This window comes from Vanellus vanellus (genome assembly GCF_965231255.1).
Source record: "Vanellus vanellus genome assembly, chromosome: 5".
NCBI classification, from domain to species: domain Eukaryota; kingdom Metazoa; phylum Chordata; class Aves; order Charadriiformes; family Charadriidae; genus Vanellus; species Vanellus vanellus.
The window spans coordinates 75,059,384-75,078,452 of record NC_138910.1 but is presented as its reverse complement, the minus strand read 5'-3'; the positions used below and the strand labels follow the sequence as shown (position 1 = coordinate 75,078,452).

General features: G+C 40.1%; 1 protein-coding gene across 2 annotated transcripts in view; it reads right to left on the bottom strand.

The window, feature by feature from the left end:
- The window catches only part of OSBPL9 (oxysterol binding protein like 9), a 68,390-nt gene that overhangs the window by 26,912 nt on the left and 22,409 nt on the right, over positions 1–19,069 (bottom strand). For both annotated transcript variants that reach the window (XM_082483266.1, XM_082483265.1), the window contains exons 4-5: positions 12,520–12,596; positions 920–1,015 (exon numbers count right to left, since the gene is read on the bottom strand). In XM_082483266.1, coding sequence (XP_082339392.1) covers positions 920–1,015; positions 12,520–12,596 — 173 coding nt within the window. The remainder of the gene's footprint in view (positions 1–919; positions 1,016–12,519; positions 12,597–19,069) is intronic.

The window sequence follows — 19,069 nt, the reverse complement described above, 5'->3', positions numbered from 1 at the left end:
TTTGCCCTCTATATCAGGAAAAAAAAAATCCAAACCAGCAGAACTGAAGCAATCTTAACAGCAATTTTAACCTGCTGATTCATGGGAAAAAATGTCCTAACCAGCAGCAAAAACTAGGGTTTTTTTTCAATAAGGTGAGTACTGAGATATGTATGACCTCATCATTCCTCACCTTCCCACCAACTCTTAAAACACAGGTACAAAATGTAAGAGAACTGTATTTGTACAAAATTTCTAGAATGTTTTCACTCAAGGACAAAGAATAGATGATCTACCACTACTGCAACAAAGTCTGAAACTATCTGCAAGTGTAGTTACATATTACTTGACAACATTTTCTCAAGATAAATTCTAAAAATTTATATATATAACATTCTAAAAACACTATGAGCAATACAATGATTTAATTATGTTTTTAAAATTAAACCTAAGTAATTTCTGCCATTTCCATGAAGCTATATACACAAAAGAATGTTTCAGCCACTGTAAGCCATTCTATAAAATCTGTTTGGGTTATTCTAATTTTCTGACTCTATTTTAACAATCCCAAGATCCGTTCTAAGAGAAAGCCATTTCCAGCTTATTTCAGCCCTTAGCTTATAACTTTTCATTTTTATACTTATAGTAAAAATCCCTGTATTTCAGAAGTAGTTAAAACTTATGTAACATCCTAAGCTAGGGAAAAAGACAAAATAAAATTCTATCATCAGCAGACTGCATATATAAAAAAAGGTATGTTTTCTCCAGTTCACAGTCAGCTCAGCCAGATGAGCTCTCTCTGCCTCCCACATTGACCAGAACACGTGCCAAGCATAAAACACGACTCTCTCCTTCTGTTGAGCTTCCTTTCAAGCAGACCTTGAAATCCACACTGACAAGCAGACTCCAATACAGTAAGTACACCAGTTAGTTACCATACCTTCAACTGGTCTATCAAGATCTGTAAGTAAGCATCAGCCTCCGTGAGTTTCTTGTCAAAATCATGAACGCTGGGAACAAATCCTGAATCCACACCCTAGATATAAATAAATAAATAAATATCAAATATATAATTAGAGTTTCAGAAGAGGAAAAAAGATAACAAAAATAATGGTTTTGCCCGCCAACTGACTGATAAAGTGCTGCCTTGGCTCTCATCCTGCCATATGCAAACACAGGCACACAGCTGAACACATTTGTCTTCCATTTGCAGCTAAATCAGTAACAGTAAATTGCTATGCATTTTCATTGGCGGTATAATCATCACACACCACAGTATTTTACTACTTATAACTGAACAAATCCCCTTACATTACACTAATTAAAGTTTCTTTGGAAAATATAATGGAGAATTCAAGTTTTTCTGAAGACTGCCTTGTGATTACATGTTCCTACATTTCAGTTCAGGAAGACAAAACCATGCCCAATTGGATGACTGCACTTTTCACACTTCAGACAATATTGCTCAACCCACAGCTTCTTAACTAAGAACTGAACCAATGAGTGCTAAATCTCTTCTTAAATACTGACCTACCTTTAAGCTGAAAAATTCAAAATTATTATTCCTGGTTTCTCTAGTTCCTTTACAGCTATAATGACTTGCATCCTTGTCACCACATTTGATTTCTTACATTTTGTTGCACGTATGCCAACAAGGACAAAGCATCAGTGCCATGAGAATGATTACTTTTGTATTTTCTTGCACACTTCTGCATATAACATAATTCCTACCTTTAAACCGATAAACCATGTATTTAAAGACCTGAACAAACTCCCACAGGGTTACCACATATTTAATGACAGGAAAGAAAAGAGAGGATTCTTGAAATTGATTACTCCTGACTTCATGCACATATGCTGTGTAAACACATTTAAGGTTTATTTATATAATACCTTTAATGCAAACGGAACTGCAAAACAAATACTGAACCACTCCCAGCTTAAAATAAAAATACAATGCAAGTTAAATATATAGGAGGAAAAAAAATGGAGGATAAAGAAGCAAACATCAGTTATAACAGAAACACAATCCTGAGAACATTACAGCAGTGACAAGACTCTCCTACTGGCCTAAATACTTGATCTAAAATATACTGTCTTCACTTCAAACTCTTATGAAACATCAACTGTGCTGTTTTGACTGCTGAGAATCTCACGAGTCTGAGCAAAGATCAGACAGCGGGGAAGAAACATTTCATATGGGGGAAGAGGGGCAATCCATATTTGTGAAATTCCAGATTAGCATAAATTTTTCTTTGACACTGTTTGCTTTGTAAACACAGATACTTTATTTTATTTTTGTATGATAATTGGCCATCCTATTAAGAGCTTTATTGATGGCTCTTTAGAGGCATGAACACTTGCGAGCAATAGAAGAATGACTTGCTCTTACTCATGTCTATCAAGCTGTGTGCATGGTATCATGCCTACCCTAAAACATAAAGCCACCTACTGACTGTAGAAGATATTATTCTTTATTCATTTGCTAAATTTTAACTGTGCTACAGACTAACCCCCAGATCTTGACAACAGTTCTACATGAGTAAATCTAGCTGTACAGATTAGTTTGTAAACCAGCACTAAACAAAACCAAAACAATACTTCACCCTGTGTTAGACAGTCCACACTGGACAAATTTAGAAATAGTGTTTTGAAACAAAGAGGAGGGACAAGAAGAGAAGAAAAGAAGGCAACCAATTTGACTATGCCAAGAAATTAAGAAAAGATTAAAAACACCCAGTGTAACAAGTTATCAAAAAGAAACTAACAGGCAGAAGGGAGAGTCCTCTCAACCAAGAAACTTTTGACATTCCTTCAAACCAGTAAAGTTTAAATGACAATGAAACTAGATCTGAAACTATATGAAATTAGTATTCCATTTCCTTGTTGAAAACTGAGTTGTCTGTACAGCTAGCAGCCAACACTAGCATTTCAGCAAATGGTCTAGCATGCTCAGTTAAAATTATGGAGGTCAGGTTTCCTACACCAAAACTGCATGATCTATACAGAAAATGTCTGCTGAAGATACTATACACAGAAACATAGTTTAGCCACACCACCAAAGTCGCAGAAAGCAAAGGCAGGGACTGGGAGAACAACAAACTGCCCACTGTAGGAGAAGATCAGATTTGAGACCAGCTGAGCAACCTGAAGGTACACAAGTCCACGGGACCTGATCAGATACATCTGCAGGTCCTGAGGGAACTGGTGAACAAAGTTGCCAAGCCACTATGCATCATATTTAAGAAGTTGTGGCAGTCTTGAAGTTCATGAACCTCCTGAAGTTCAACAATGCAAAGTGCAGGGTCCTGGACGTGGGTCGGGGCAACCCCATGCACAAATACAAGCTGGGCAGAGAATGGATCTAAGGCAGCCCTGAGAAGAAGGAAGTGGGGGTGTTGGCGGATGAGAAGCTCAACACGAGCCAACAACGTGCACTTGCAGCCCAGAAGGCCAACCACATCCTGGGCTGCGTTGGAAGAAGCAAGGCCAGCAGGTTGAGGGGGGTGATCCTGCCCCTCTGCTCTGCTCTCCTGAGACACCACCTGGAATATTGCATCCACCTCTGGAGCCCCCAACATAAGAAGGACACGAACCTGTTCGAGCAGGTCCAGAGGAGGGCCACAAAGATGAGCAGAGGGCTGGAACACCTCTCCTATTGAGAGAGGTGCTCCAGGCTGAGAGAGTTGGGGTTGTTCAGCCTGGAGAAGAGAAGGATCCAGGAGACCTTATAGCAGCTTTACAGTATCTGAAGGGGGCCTACAAGAAAGCTAGAGATGGGCTTTCTACAAGGGCATGTAGTGATAGGACAAGGGGGAATGGCTTTAAACTGGAAAAGGATAGATTTAGATTAGATATTAGGAAGAAATTTTTCACTCTGAGGGTGGTAAGGCACGGAAACACGTTGCCCAGGAAAGCTGTGGATGTTCCAACCCTGGAAGTGTTTAAGGCCAAGTTGTATGGGGCTTTGAGCAACCTGTTCTTGTGGGAACTAGATGATCTTTAAGGTCCCTTCCAACCTAAACCATTATAGGATAGTTCATGGTTCAAGTCATCTGTATGCCGCATAAAAATGCTGATTTTTATTTCAGTCAGTCTATAACTACTAGTATGTAACAATCTGGTATTTCTACTGGTGGCTTAAAGATAAAATGCCACTCTTAAATTTCAACCTCTTAGCACGAAGGGAAAAGCTGATTAAAACATTTAGTGTTATAACTGAGCAGACTTCCACATCAAACACTAGTGAAAACTGTGACCTAAAAAGTGCTATTAGAAAGTTAAATGTTCAATCAACATCAAGAGAAAGCCATAAACCCAAGTATAGTGTCAAGCTGACATAGTACAGAGAGAAAATATGAAAATAATTCTGAAAAGAAGGACAGGTACTTAAAGCCGTGGCACTTCACTATTTGCTCTTGGTTAGTATAAAGACAGTTTAGATTAAATTTCATAACCCACTATGCAAATTTACTAGTTTGTGTTATATGAGCTTAGGTTAATAATTTTAAGTTCTCACAGTTTTAAAATTGAAAACCAAAAGATAATTGGAAAGTTAAAAATATCAAGATTAGCAATAGCACAGAAAAAAACACTGTATAAATAGCACACAAAATCAATCAGTATTTCAAACCCAGCAGTAATTTAGAAAGAGCAGATATACAAAGTCCAGATTTGAATAAAAAAAAAAAAATCCTTATTTCTTCATTATCTGGTCATCCAAAGACACAGTAGAGAAAAAAAGGGGACCTTTTCTCTTTCTTTAGCTTTCTTCCCTCCCCTGCCATGTGGGAAATGAGATTTCAAAAGAAAAGGGTGAGCAGAGTCAATAGAATGGCATTTAACAGTTTGTTAAACACGTAAATTAGGGAACTGCACATCTGAACTAGCAATCAAATCTGTATGAGAAACTTGTATTATATGCTGCTCACCTATTCATAAACTGCAGATATTTTTGAACCCCCGCCCTCGGAGGGCAGAGTTCAAAACTCCACTGGATTTGACCCCAGGCAACCTGATCTAACATAGAAGTTGGTCTCACAATGAGAAGGGGCTTGGACCAGCTGACTTCCAGAGGTCTTCTCCAGCTGAACTTATGCTGTGATTCTAAAATAAGTATCTTCAAATTACAAAAAAGAATAGGAATGCAGACTATTTTAGGTCTTCAGAAATACACTGATGCTTTCTTACTGTCAGTACCAATCCAAAGTTTTCCACTGAATAACTAGATCTATTGGTAAGTACACTTTATTTCCCTCAAATAACAACTACTTTGTGTTAATGTATGTTTTAAGGCATTAACAGTTATATTACCAGGTGAAATGGCTGCAAAAGCAAGTAATTTGTATAACCTCTAGTCCACCCACCACCTCCCCAAACAATACATTTGGTATCTGGCTCCTCCCCACAAAGAAACCCATATTGGTAACAACTCTAGAGAAGAGAGAAAAAGGTAACAGCATTCTCTGCCTCATTCCTCCTACAACTTCTGGGATGTCCCCTTCAGGACATATCAAAAGCTCTAAGAGCAGACTCTATAGGGCATACACCAATCCTAATGTTTGTAGAGGTAGAAAGGAAAAAGCGGGGCCCGGCACGACACTGACTACCCAATTAATGGTCTCCCAGTGTTATCCAGTAACCTGGAGTGAGCAGACAGGAAGGTTATCCTAGGAAGGGTTTACATGCTGGTCTGGGTTCAGTAAGGAACTCTCATACTAGGAGTCCTGCAAAATTATTCCCTTCATACATGACCCTTTTTTTTTGGAGGGGGTAAACAGGAGGGCAACAACAAAATATAAGCCAATTAAAAATATATATTATGAGCCCTATTTCCATTGCAGAACTGCTAGCACTAAGGGAGTCTATATGTTGTTTCCTTGTACTCCAAATTAGAAGTCATGCATACCACTAATGCATTTGTATTCAAAACTTGTCCATGCTGAGAAGAAATTCCAGCCTAATTTAAGCTCGTTCTTTCAAACTGGGATGGGATGAAAAGATTGCATCATCCTTAGAAGCAGCATACTGGAAAAATTCAAATATATTTCTCAAATAAAAGCATTACAATAACGACCTCTGTGGAAAATGAACAGTAATGAAGGCAGGGAAACAATGAAAAAGATAGAGGCAACAGCAAAGACTGACAAGAGCTGTCCTTGCAGAATAGCTTTACTGAGGGAGGAAAAGGGAAAGCTGTGCAGAGCAGACTTTCTTATCTTTTTGAAGATACTTATGCTCTGTTCTTCATTGAATTAGGATTTCAAGTCCAACAAAAAAATCTTGTGGAAGTTAGTTTAAAGAAGTGAAAATGAGTGTTTTCCCTCCATCCACAATACCTCATCAAAAATATACCCCCTACAGCATGTTTGATTTTGTCAGGTAGGACATTGCCTATAAGAACCACTGATAGAAAACTGAAAAAACCCCAACAAATCAACTAGTAAGCCACTAAACAATGGCACCTTCTTGTCTTTTTATTTGTGGCAAAGACAACCATATTTTTTCCTCTGCTAGATTTTTAAGTCATATTTAAAGCTCAGAATGTGTCTCAAAATAAGTTTAAAAACAAATGTCTGAGTTCTAGAAAGCATATGAGCCTTCCAAACAGTAAGAATATTGCAGTTATAAAATAAAAGTATACCTGCTTTGCAAAACACAAAATGCTTAGCAAAGACTGTGTAGCTATAGATATTATCAGGTCTTCTAGGAAAACAGAAGGAGTTCAAAAACCAGAAGTATTTACATACTGATGTAAAGCATGTTACAATTCTGAAACCTCACAAATACTAAGTATATCCTAGAGCCCCATTCATTTACCTACATAACTTATTATATAGGTAGATAATGCACATGTGCTAACGTGCTTATTCACTATCATAGTTACTTTGTTAGTAAAATTTGAAAAAGGGCAGCATGCCTGTCAACTCTATGCTTTTCCACCAGCTCTTGAAACACATCTATACTGGATATATTCTTTATCTAAAAAGAACCTGTTCTTAGTTTTATACAAGAATTCTTGACTCACACTAGAAACAGCATTGGAAAGCCAGTGAGTAACAATAGAATATACTTGAGATACATATAAAAAAGTTTTACTTTACCTTTTTTTCTAGTTTGCAGCTTTAGAAAGGTCATCAAAAATCCTAGTAAACATTATACTAGGTGAACTGCTACTAGCAAAGGTTTCACAAACACTTTACACCACATAAGTGAACAAGAAAACAACAGTTCCTCTGTTGTTTATTCTCACCTCTACTCTGCTCTTTCTTTTGAGTCAGCATAAACATTTACCTTGCCCAGAAACTAATCTGTGTTAAAACTAAACTCAGAAAGGGAGGGCAGCAGGAAAAGTATTTTTAATATGGGTCAGTTCTGAAACCAGTTCCAAATTCTGCTGTTCTTGCCGCACTGCCTCTTCCCTTTTGCCAGGAGAAGTGAGACAGGACTGCTTCCAGCAGCAGTACCAACTCTTCAGTATTACTGAAGCCATGGTGGAACTCTTTATATTTAAGCCATTGTATCATTCTTCACAGCAACCATCCCAGATCCACTTAGAATATAGTTTTCTTACCCTACTATTTGCTACTTATGAAGCAAATATCTTGTTTAAATTACAGAGGTACCAAGCTACAGAGCAATTTTTTTTTAATTCCTTTCACTTTTATTGTGGTAAGAAATGGCTCACCTTTCTACCGACAGCGATTTCTGTTCCTTTGTCTCTCCAGTGAATTCACTTAGAGGCTAAAATAGTTTGGGGCATTACCTGAAGGGTTTTCATAAGTTTGGGTAGGAAATATTTTGTAGCCTGCAAGTATTTAAAGACTCTCTAATGTGAATTATCACCATCATATCTCCTCAGAAAGCATGAAAGACAACTTATTTATAGAATATGCAAGTTTCAGCTTTGTATTTTTATTTATTTTTTTAAATCAAGTTGGTAGGTAGCTGTCTTTCATCCAGTTCTTAACAGCCTCTTTAGTTGCCACTTTAAGACATTTGCGAAGATGCTCTAGCATCACTAGAACAGCAGAGGAGAAAAGTATATTTCAAGACATGGGATTTAAGGCAAGAATGAGTGTGAAAGTTTCAGCTAACGGGAGGAAAGGGCGGGGGGGGGGGGGGGGGAGGGGAAGTAGTAAAAAAAAAAAAAGCAAAGCTCATCCCTCCAGCTCAGAGTGACCAGTCTCCTACAGACAGGATCCTAACACTACCAAAACACCACCAGAATACACACACATTCAGCCATTTATAATTTTTAAAGGTATTCAGTTTTTTACCCAATTCCCTTTAGGCAAAAGAAGAGTATAGTTACCGGTGATTTTTAGGTACATTCATATTGTAACTGATCTCGCAGTTTTCAGATCAAAGAAGAAAGTTAATGTGTTACTGCCGTCCTAAACACGAGTTATCTACAAGGGGTTTTCTTTTTGCACAGGAGAATTCAAGCCAAAAAAGTACTTGTAGCACTAGGGTGCCACTTGAAAGACAGACAAGGAAAGCAGAACATTTACACTAAACAAGACGACTAGAAGCATTTGCTGTTTGAATGGGATTGCTAGTTGACATAAGATTCTGGTGAGGAACAAAAGAAACTTTGAGATAACTTATCACCCTCCTGCCTCTGCCCAGACAAACAAGAAACCCAAGCCACAATATACCTTCAACCCATGCACACCCCTCCTCCTGTCTCTTCTGGGTATGAGGCAACTGATGTGCTGCCACTGCAAAGCCACTGACCTGCTAATGCCACATCATCATCTTGGGAGGGGTAAGGGGAAAAACACTGGTGGATTCAGAAAGGTACTTCCAATACTACCGCACCATCTACTGTTCAAGGACTTTTCAATAGACAAAGCTCATACTAGAAGAACTATGCATATTTTTAGCGATGCCTTTAATATAAGAACACACAAAAACACAGCAAGCAGAACAACAGACTTCAGTTTCAAAATTCAGAGAAATTAGATTACAAGCGTATCTGAAACGTTTCCTCCCTGTTCTTGTTTCATTTGAATACAACATTACTAATTGTCAGCCGTCTGGACAGCTAGGATGCCTTTACTCATTCTATATATTTATGACTCAGTTCTTCCTCAGTTCCTTGACTGTAGATCATTCTTGCAAGTTTAGATTTGTTGCGGGGGGGGGGGGGGGGGGGGGGGGGGGGGAGAAGCGTGTTTAATTATTTTTTAAGTGTTTCAAAAACAATTCCATCATAAAGACTGAAGGACAACACAGTAGGACACTCAGGCAAAAACAAAACTAGCAAAACTTAGCAGACTAGAGAACACCCAGATACCACTTCACCTCTCCACCTTGCATTAATTCCTTATCGTTTCTGATTTGGTTCGCACAACACACCAACCACCAGTACACTTCAGTACTTTCAGTACACTTTCTCACGTGTGTTTGACACTCTGAAGAAAACTTAATCAGAGCCTGACTTTCCAAACTTGAACACTGCATCTCCAGAACAGGCAGACCGAAAGTGGCATGAAAAAATCTGAAAAGACTCAGAAAAGATCTATCATTTTCGACAAAACCAGATGCATAAGGGTTTTATATGCCAGATAACCACGTTTCTGTTTGTGACTGAAACTAAGAACCTAAGAAAACACCCTTACAGAAAATAATCTCTGCGACAGCTCTCAAACCCCCATCCGTACCCGCTGAGCCAATAATCCTCCCAAAGCACTCATTTGACTTTATTGTCCAAGTAAAAATGAAAGCAAAAGAACACCAAGTGCATGAAGTGGCGTTTTGTTTTAAATGTTAATTGAAGCCGAGACGTGTTTGTATACAACGGGCTCTTGTAACCGGTGGAAAGCATCCCTCCCTCCAGGGCGCACGGAAACCCGGCGGCGACTCCGCTGAGGAACCCGAATGCTTCCCGGACCCTCCGCCAGTCCCCCCGCGCTGGAAGCCCGTGTCCCCCCGCGGGGTGGGGGCTCCCCTAACGCCGATCTCCGCCGCCGGTCCCCTGGGCGGGGCGGGACAGCGGCCGGAGCCGCTCGGCCGCCGCGGGGAGGAGGCAGCGCTCGGTTTCCAGTCAGGGAGGCGCCGCGGGGCTGCGGCGGCGGGTAGGGGACCTGTCCCCCCGGAGGGGGGACAACCGGCAGCCCAGACGCCTGCCTGACCCCCCCGCCCCTCCTCCTCCCCGTTCCGTCTTTCCCTCCCCCGTACTCACACCGGCCATTCCTCCGCGCGGTGCGGCGCGGCGAAGGGAGGCGTGCGAAGCGGCGGAGCTGGCTGGCCGCCCGCCGGGCTCCGCCGGGAGGGGGGGGGGAACGGGGGCGGGAAAGGGCACCCCCCCATCCCGGGTGCGGCCCCGCCCCTCGCATCACGAATAAGGCGGCCGCCGATTGGCTGGTGGGCGGGGTGCGTGTCTGCCTCAGGAGAATGGCGGTCAGCGGGGGGTAGTGGGGGGACGGCGGCCCCGCCGTGAGGGGAGGCGGGCCGCGGCGGGCGGAGCTGGCCGGCTGTCGACACCGAGGGGTTTCTGCCTCGGGAGACAGCCGTTGCTCGGCCCTGCTGGGAGACCCCTTAACTTGAGCCCAGAGGTTGTTGGCTCCTCCAGCACGTCCCACCGGTGAGGCAGCAGCGCCCCGCAGGTGAGCGGTGACAGAGCGCTCGGCCTGACCCGTGAGGGACAGGTTGTGTAAAGGAGGTGTAGCCTTGTTAAATTTTTCAGTTGCTGTTTGGTCAACAGCTCACGCCAATGAAGATGGTGAGCCTTGACGGTTCCTGAATGGGGGTGTAAGCGAACGGTATTCCAGCCAGTCTGGAAATAAGGGCCACGGGAACAAAAAGCTTGTATCGCCCCCACCTTGGAGAAAGTTCTTGAAAATGAATGGTGAGCACACAACAGCGGCCCACGAGGTATCGTGCTTAATGCTGGACATATTTAAGGGGGATCAGGACATGTTTCTAACGAATCAGTTCTAGATTTTTAATTATTCTGTCAAATATCACCAGATAAATTACTAATTTAGTTTAGTTTGGTTTTTTTTTTTTTTTTAATCTAAATATTCCTTACTTGTTTGAAAAACTCCTGGAATGTGAACAGGTTATGCAATGTGAAACAGTTCCATTATTAGCTGCAATCGCGAAATCTATGTCTGCCAATAAAACTATGATCACAATTTCTAGACCGTGTGGAAGTGTACATTTTGATAAAACTGCAGTATATTCTGGTGTTTCATTTCTCTAGTCTGTATCTCCGAGCCACAAAAAGTCTTCCGGGTAAAGAAAACTGCACAGATTATTATTTCATTTCAGACCCTAAATGGGACCACTGACGTTAACCTATTCACTTTCTCTCTCCAAGGAGAGGACTCTGAGGAAAGAGGCATCCCCTGGGAGGCAGCTCAGCCCTTCTAAATCCATACGTTGTTCTCTAGATAATCTCTGTCTCCTCGCACCCACTGCAGAGCAGAGTTCTTCAGTCTCTGGTCAGCTACTGATAGAGAGATTACTTCTAAAATATCCATGATGTTACTAGGATACAAAGCTGATTGTCAAACTTGAATTTTTATCTAGGGATCTGCTATCCACTAGAAAATCTGTAGTGGTCTTTAGTAAGTCAAAAAATGTTGAAAACCAGGGTTTAATGGGAAATTAAAGGAAATTGACTGAGATAGCACAAGTGCCTAAAGTTGGACAGGATAAATTCAGGCTTGTTCTAACTCTTTGGACTGGGCAAATGTCACCTAAATCAGTCTTCATAAGCTGCTTGTCCTTCTGTGATTAGGGATTTTAGTGTATCTTTCTTCATACAGCATCAATCATTAAGAGACCTAATTCTCTTGCCATGCTCCGAAAGCATACCAAACCTTTGTTCAACACAAACAATGAATACCTGGTTTGAGATTTCTACACTGTTGTCAGACACCTTTGTGGTACAAACCAAGTATGAGAAAATCCCTTTCACAAAGAGTTTGGGTTTCCCTCCAGGGCAAAAATAAAGGTTTAGCAAGTCTTATACACGTGTCGAAGTCTAGAGTATCACCAGAAACTGATCTTAAATAACTAGTGCTAAGAACCATCTTCAGTCTAACCATCTGTTTTTAGAAACAGAAAACTGACAATATCCAGCTTACACAGTGGGTTCAAATGCAAGTTATTTACCATTTTTGTCATTCATTCAGAAAGAGGTTCAATGCTGCTGTCTCATTTTCATTTCAAAATTAGGTGGTGTACAAGCACACAGCAGGGTTGACCAAAAAAAGGACTACCTCCCAGTTAAAAAAAGAAAGAACTAAATGTCCAACAGTAAGTCTCGAACCAGCAATTAAAAATATGAGTTAATAAAGGGAAGTCTTATACTGACTTTTCATAATGGTAAGACAAGAAAATAGTAACAGAAAGACTTGAACCTAATCTCAGGTAACTATACTGACATCTTACTATATCTGACTGTATAGGCTATAGAATTACCAGATGTTATACAGGATTTGTTTGATATTAGCAGTCATGCTAGTACTTCATAGTTTTCAAAAACAGAAAGTAAAACAAGTTAAAAGTGAAAGTGAAACTTGCCTGAAGCTGGAGGGTATGGCGGAGAATGGTGTCCTCTAAAGCATGAATCCACTTCTCTCTCTCATCAGCATCTCGAGCTGAAAAAGTATTCAAGAGATATTGTTAAATTATATGCAGCATACTAAAAGCCATAAGCAAACAGATCTGATATCCTCACTAAATACGGAACTCAAACCATACTATCTTTGTTAAGTCACCAAGGATGTAATTCCACAGTTGTCTTAATATCCTGTTTATTTTTCTGTGCTTACAGCTCTGTAACATTATTGTGTTAATCTACTCTACGGTACTGGAGACATGTTTTAAATAATCATGCATGCAAAAAGCTTTTATGCTTTGATATATTTTTTTTTCTACTAATGACTCTGTACCATAGATGTCAAGTAAAAAAAATTAGATATAAATATAAGAATATGACAAATATAAGAAAGTTCTGCATTATTGCTGTTTGTGATTACCTGTCTCTTGTCTGTCTTTAGGGGCATACATGAGAAAAGAGTTTGCATAGATATTCCTCACTTAATTCATTCAGTCATTTTTAAATTTTCTTAGTTATGAGAAGCTTTTCAATCTGTAATATATTATCCAGTAATTCTACTTCAGTGTGGACACAGTAAATTTGAATAAGTTAGCCTTTCAGATACAGATTCATAAGACAGGACAAACACCAACTCTAACACGTCACCAGTGTGAATAATGAAGCACAAAGAATAATCTGAAATATATAATAATTTTTTTTTTAAACTCAAGGCAATCCTACTGTATAACTGAATAGAACCTGAATTGTATGTTAAAAACAACACACACAATAATATTTTCATACTTCTGCAACAGACCACCATACAGTTTTAATTAAGAATTGATGTCAGGAAGTAATGACAAAAGATAATGATTATGCTTGTCAGTTGCAGACGGTGATAGTTAAGAAAGCAATATATTAAGTGATGATTAAAGGATGCCGTGGATGGCTTTCAGGACTTGGGGGACAAGGAAGAGAAGAGGAGCTGGAGAAGGAAGATGAAGAACAGATCAAAGCAGACTAAGGACTACCATTGCCTTTTTTTGTTGTTTCTTTTTTTCCCCAAATAATGCTTTTCTCCCCCCCTACCGCCAGTACAGACATGCCTCCTTTACTTTGCTAGTTTGAAAGAGTTACTTGCTGGGCTCTAAAAGTGTTTAAAAAACACAGGAGCAGACAGAATCAGCGGACTCCAGGTGAAGAAAGAAGAGAAAAATCCACAGGCATGAAATAGACTGTAAGCAAACTGGCCCATATACAGATTTAGAACAGTTATTGACAATTGTTTCTAGTTCCTCATTCAAGTGGAAGGTATTTAAAAGAAACAGGAAGCCTGCTAAAAGCAAGGAAAGCTTAAGTGAGCTAGTACCTATTATGAATCAGGGAACCAAGATTCCTATCTGACTTATTTGTTATGGAGTTCAGAGGAAATATCTGTAAGTTTTTATACTGACACGTACTCTCCAGCCTCAAAATGCTTTGTTTTCAGTGTTCCCTTTCTCACCCTTATGTTTCCATTGCTTTTATTCTTTGGAATCCTGCAGCTCAAACCCATCCATACTCAAAACCACCATAGGTCTTCCAAATATGTTAAATAAACCCTCCTTTAGGAAATTATTACTTTTTCACACATCAGTTACTATAAAGGGTATTTCATTGGCCAGAGGAAGGGATGAGGGAGGGAAAAGCAGAAATCCATAGAAGAATCTCTCTCATGCCCCTCCCTGCCTTTAGGTGGAAGAAGCTGTAGCTTTTTCCAGACTCCCCAGAGAAAACCCTATCAATATAAAAATAAACATACTGCATCATTTACTTCAGTATATATACACTAATTATGTCAAATTAACAAAACTATCAGGAAAGAACTGACAATTTATTTGTTTGTGAGAAGTACGTAAGAATGTCTTAATATAGAAACTTGCTCCAAGTCTAACTGATGAGGTGGCCTCACAAAGTAGTGGGGCAAAACTTCCATTAGACACAAGGTAAAAATAAAAGCCTAGTTTGAAATCTAGTTAGTTTTTTTTTTTTTTAAAATACATATTTCCCCAGATACTACAAGTCAATCCCTATTCATTGTCTTTTAAAATAGTAAAGTGTGATCAATTGCCACAGATATTCTGGTAATGACACCATTAACCTGCACAAATAGAAATGACACATAAGGGAAAGTATCTATCTGAAAGGCTCTCATATGCACAAAGAAAGCCTGTAGGAAGAAGTTAAGGTAATTAAATGTTACTTGGAACAGCAGGTAAGTAACTTTCCTGCAGGAACTGCACCAAGTATTAAAAAGCTGGATTTTGCCATTTGTATTACTCTCAAAAGCTCATTAGAAAGAACAACTAACTTACAAGGGCTCTTCCTGCTAGTTCTCTATATTTTAATTGAAAATCTGAAGTAGGTGCTGAGTAGAAGTTTATAATGCAGTGAAACCAGACAGGATGAAGCGACAGAAACCCTCTGAACTCTGCCAAGATGACTGCATTAAGCCAATATATTTTGCAGTGTGCAAATTGTAATTTTTGTTTTCACATTATATACACACATGCACACACAAACACCCTGTTCTTTTTTCACAGCACAGCATACACTTTAACACTAATTTCAATTACTGAATTAGTCAATTAGGATCAGGTGTATTTTCCTCTGGCCTATAATTGTAATGCTTATTAGCTTCTTTGGTTCTGCTTACAGAGCACAGGCCCCTTTGCCTAGTCCTGACAGACATATCAATCAAGCTTATGCCTCTTACACCAGTCACCATTGAACAGAAAACATAGTTACTTGTGTCATTCATCTATCAGTACTTCAAATACTTCAGCTTTTCAAATGTGCGTTCAAAGTGGCAGCGGTTAACATACTTCAATGTGTGTAATATTTCTTGGGTTTGCTTTCTGGTTTTCTGTGGTTTTTTTAATCAACCATCTCCCAGTCCCAAAGATCATCTTACTGGGGAACTGGGGTACAAGTCATTGAGGAGCTAGTAAGTAATTCACGGGATACAAAAATCATGTGTTCAAGTTTTTTGCCCACCATTATTTAAACTAAAAAAGGAACAATTAAGCTGCAGACCAGTGAATTAATCTTTGTATTGAAACAGACTTCCTATGACCTTCCATACTGCCAGCAAAAAGAGGTCACTGTATTTGTTCAATACTAATCTCAATATACAGTGGCCCGTTAATAAAGGTTACCACATTAAGATTTGTATGTGAAGCACAAACAGAACAGAGAAGGCTCACAGCAACAGGGAAGACCTAGAAACCAACCAATCAGTACAGTTCAAAAACTGAACTGGCTTTCTCATGCTCGTAAATAAACTAAACTTTTGAAGCTTCTATTCCTCCAAAAGCCCACTTTACAGCTTTTTCTACCAAGGTCCAGCAAAAGGAAAAAAGCTGTATTTTTTTCTCATATACTAGATGTCGCAAACTCATGGCGTAGCATGATCAATCCTGAGGTAGAACACATGAATTTCATCAACCCTACTAAGACAAAGTCTCGGCCACGATAAATCCAGGAATGCTGCCACGAGAAGACTGCTTACTGCAGGGAAACAAACCACTGTAACCTTTTAAGCACACTCCGTTCAGGACACTGGTTTAACTTTCAGACTATCTATCATCTATCTGAATTGAAGAGATGGATTCGACAAACGGACCACTCGGTGGACGAAGTGGCTGGATGGTCGCACTCAAAGAGTTGCAGTGAACGGCTTGATGTCCAAGTGGAGAGCAGTGACGAGTGGTGTTCCTCAGGGGTCGGTACTGGGACCTGTACTGTTCAACATCTTTGTCAGCGACATGGACAGTGGGGTTGAGTGCACCCTCAGCAAGTTTGCCGATGATACCAAGCTGTTTGGCAAGGTAGACATGCTGGAGGGGAGGGATGCCATCCAGAGGGACCGGGACAGGCTGGAGAGGTGGGCCCAAGCCAACTTCACGCAATTCAACAAGGCCACGTGCAAGGTCCTACATCTGAGTTGGGGCAATCCCAAGCACAAATACAGGCTCGGCAGGGAATGGATGGAGAGCAGCCCTGAGGAAAAGGACCTGGGTGTGCTGATTGATGAGAAGCTCAACATGAGCCAGCAATGTGTGATCGCAGCCCAGAAGGCCAACCATGTCCTGGACTGCATCAGAAGTATGCCAGCATGTCAAAGGAGGTCATTCTGCCCCTCTACTCCACTCTCATGAGACCCCACCTGGAGTACTGCATCCAGCTCTGGAGTCCCCAACATAAGAAGGACATGGACCTGCTGGAGCGTGTCCAGAGGAGAGCCACGAGGATGATCCGAGGGCTGGAGGATATCTCCCATGAGGAGAGGCTGAAAGAGTTGGGGCTGTTCAGCCTGGAGAAGAGAAGGCTCCGGGGACATCTTATTGTGGCCTTCCAGCACCTAAAGGGGGCCTACAGGAGAGCTGGGGAAGGACTTTTTACTAGGGCATGTAGCGATAGGACAAGGGGGAATGGCATTAAACTAGAAGAGGGCAGGTTCAGATTGAACATTAGGAAGAAGTTTTTCACTTTGAGGGTGGTAAGGCACTGGAACAGGTTGCCCAGAGAGGTTGTTGAGGCCCCATCCCTGGAGGTGTTCAAGGCCAGGCTGGACGTGGCCTTGGGCAACCTGGTCTGGTGGGAGGTGTCCCTGCCTATGGCAGGGGGGTTGGAACTCAATGATCTTCAAGGTCCTCTCCAATCCAAACAATTCTATGATTCTATGATCATCAACTGCAGATCCTCCTGGCTCTCTTCCATACACTCTTTTAAGAAAACCATGCAGAAAACAGTAGGATGCAGTTTTTAGTAAAGCAAGCTGCAAGGAAAGTTACATTAAATCTAATCAAAATGGCTACTGTGAGATTAGGTGCAAGTAAAAGCCCTCTAATGGTAAAAACGATTTAGAACTGAACAGCTGCCAAAAGATCACCAACGAAAAAAAAAAAATCAATGTTAACATTCAAAAAAGAGATTAGCCAACACACTCAGAAACAATTTCTGGGAAAAATCTACACACAATGGTCAGAGATCATTATCCACCCATCTGTAGGAAAAGCTAGATATCCAAGCCCTTTTTGATTTAAAGAGGGCAACTTTGGCCAAAGAAAAAGCTCTAATATCTTTTCAGCTAAAGAAGTTTGTGATGCACACAACATAATAGCCACTCCGCACCAGCAAATGCTGGAGCCTTTCTTCAGCAGATAGAGGACAAGAACGCCTTGCTCATTCGTCCTGTGTTCCTGTCTCAAGTACCCTGAAATCACGCCAACCTTTTTAATGATTTGATCGGGCTCCATTTTAAAGTTACTTCCACTCCCTTACTCCTATAAGAAAGCTACTCCAGCATGTCTTTATGCCAACATATTTGGGATAATACAATTATTATCTAGTCCAAGGAACTTCATTAGTATCTGTGCTTATATAAAAATGGAGGGGTGGTATCTGTTCCCTCCTGACATAAAAATTCTAGAAAGAGAAGAAGGGTCAGGCACAAGAGAGAGAAACGAGTTACATTTTCCTTGGCTGGCTCTAGAATAACTATTACAAAAGACAAGTAAGAAACACTGAGACATCTACATGAGAAACATCTGGCATTTAAAACGCATAAAGGTGTTACTTCAGCTGTTTGTAAGTGATTAAAATGTTTTTACACTAATTAGAAAAAGAAATTAAATAGGAGCCCACTACATAACATGAATATTCACTGTGGTTCTTAATCTGGTGAGTAATGCAATAGTTATCTTGTCAGCTGAAATTCAAATTTTACTAGGGCATCAACTATCCACAAATATCTGAATACTGTCTGCAGTTGAGAGAACAGTAACAGTCCCTGTGCTTTTCTCTACTTTAAATGCCAGAATTATTAACTCAATTTTCCCTGCAATTTACCAGCGAACATGTGCACACAGAACCAGCTAAATCCATATAGAGCTATATATTCACTGCTGTATGCAAGAGGTTGGAATCATTAATGGCTGAAACATTGCAAATTTTCCATTATTATGTCAGTTAAGCTGCTGTTACATTTTTCTAGTAGAACTAGTATTTATGAGCTAGATTACAATTTGTTCCCATATGCTTAACCTTTCACCCCTCTGTGTCTATAGCACATCCTTTGAAAGCTACGTGTATAATTTGTTGTGATATCTCAGGCATGTGTGAGACAACCAGAGGATACTTAACACAATCACAGTCCTATTTATGACCAGATCAGAGAAGCACACTTGAAAAGTATGTAACTGCATTACAGTGAGATTTAATACAATAATATTTTTAAAGATGTGCATTTTTTACAATCTTATTCGTAAGATATTTTAACATCCATTTTTTAGTACAAAAATTTCTGAACTCTTTCCTAGAGGAAGTACAAAGAAAGAAAAGCAATTATTTTACCAAGGAGAAAATTATAGAATAAAAAAGTACTAAAGACAAGAATCATTGCTTCTACTGAGAAATTTCTGTAATTCAGAAAAATGATGTTTTACGACTCCTAAAATAGTCCCTTATCTCTGAATTTCCCAAACTGCT